Source organism: Phalaenopsis equestris, unplaced genomic scaffold, assembly GCF_001263595.1.
Source record: "Phalaenopsis equestris unplaced genomic scaffold, ASM126359v1 Scaffold218886, whole genome shotgun sequence".
NCBI classification, from domain to species: Eukaryota; Viridiplantae; Streptophyta; class Magnoliopsida; order Asparagales; family Orchidaceae; genus Phalaenopsis; species Phalaenopsis equestris.
In genome coordinates, this window is record NW_018237298.1 from 1 (window position 1) to 1,059 (window position 1,059).

The 1,059-nt window shown below is 45.0% G+C and overlaps 1 protein-coding gene across 1 annotated transcript; it reads right to left on the bottom strand.

Moving 5' to 3' along the window:
* Positions 1-6: 6 nt before the first annotated feature.
* On the bottom strand, positions 7-774 carry LOC110037345 (aspartic proteinase CDR1-like; the record flags this gene model as incomplete). Its single annotated transcript, XM_020741972.1, has 1 exon — positions 7-774. A coding segment is annotated over exon 1 (768 nt), but the record flags the coding sequence as incomplete, so codon positions are not given.
* Between the last annotated feature and the right edge of the window lie 285 nt (positions 775-1,059).

Sequence of the window (1,059 nt, forward strand, 5' to 3'; positions counted from 1 at the left end):
GCAATAGGAAAACTTGCTGCCAATGGTGGAGCCGAGTTGGCGGATGAGTGATAGCTTTCCTCCACCGAGGCCAACAAGGCCAGCACCATTCTTGTCAAATGTGCCATTGCTTTGATGGGTGCACCCGAAGAGAGTTGTAGGGATTTGTACTGGACGACCTCCAGTAGAGTCAAAGCCTATTGTCTCCGTGGAGAGGTAGCCTTCAACGATTGACTTGTCACCATATCCATATTGATAATAGCACTGAGAGGATGCGCCACAACTACTTTGTGGTAGTGTCGAGCATGAGTCGGTATTACAAGCGATTGTTTTGTATGTAGAAGAAGCTTGTGGGTCAAAAAGAGGGGTAGTTTGTTGGTAGCATTCATTACAGGGGGCGCATTGGACCCATATGAGGTCACTGCCTGTGTCGGCAATGGCAAGGATCTTCTTGTTTGGAGTGCCAAGGTAGAAGCTCATCAAGTATTCAAAGGTGTTTGGGGTGATCTCTGAGTAGAAGTTGTTGGCATCATCCATGGGGAGCGCAGAGGAAGTACTACGAGCCTTTTGGATGGCATCACGAAAGTAAATGGCACGGGAACGAGAGCGCTCAGCAGCCGCACGGATGCGGGAGGAATATGTGAAATTGGGGTCATAAAGAGGCGACTTAGGGGAGTCCCGATGGATGAGCTCTACAGAAAAGCCACTGCCACCGCACGATGCCAAAATGGGAAGGTGGGTGACGGCTGAGAGAATGAGTAGAGAGATTGCAAAATAGGATGGAGAGCAAGTCATGTTGATGTGTGGATGTTTCTTTTCTTTTCTTCTATTGTTGTTGGTGGTGATTGTGGTGCAGAAGTCTGGTATTTATAGGTTCGCATAATAGAAAAAGGGAACATTTTTTTTTTATTGTTATTATAGTCATTTCGCAAATAAGCACAGAGGAAAAAACAGGCAAGGTGACGTGAATTATAAAACAGGCTCTCTCTATCAATTTATTCCGTCGTAATAAAAATGAAATTAGTTATATAAATGAAAGGACCTGCTGGAAACGTTTTCTTCTACGTGTACGTACAATAA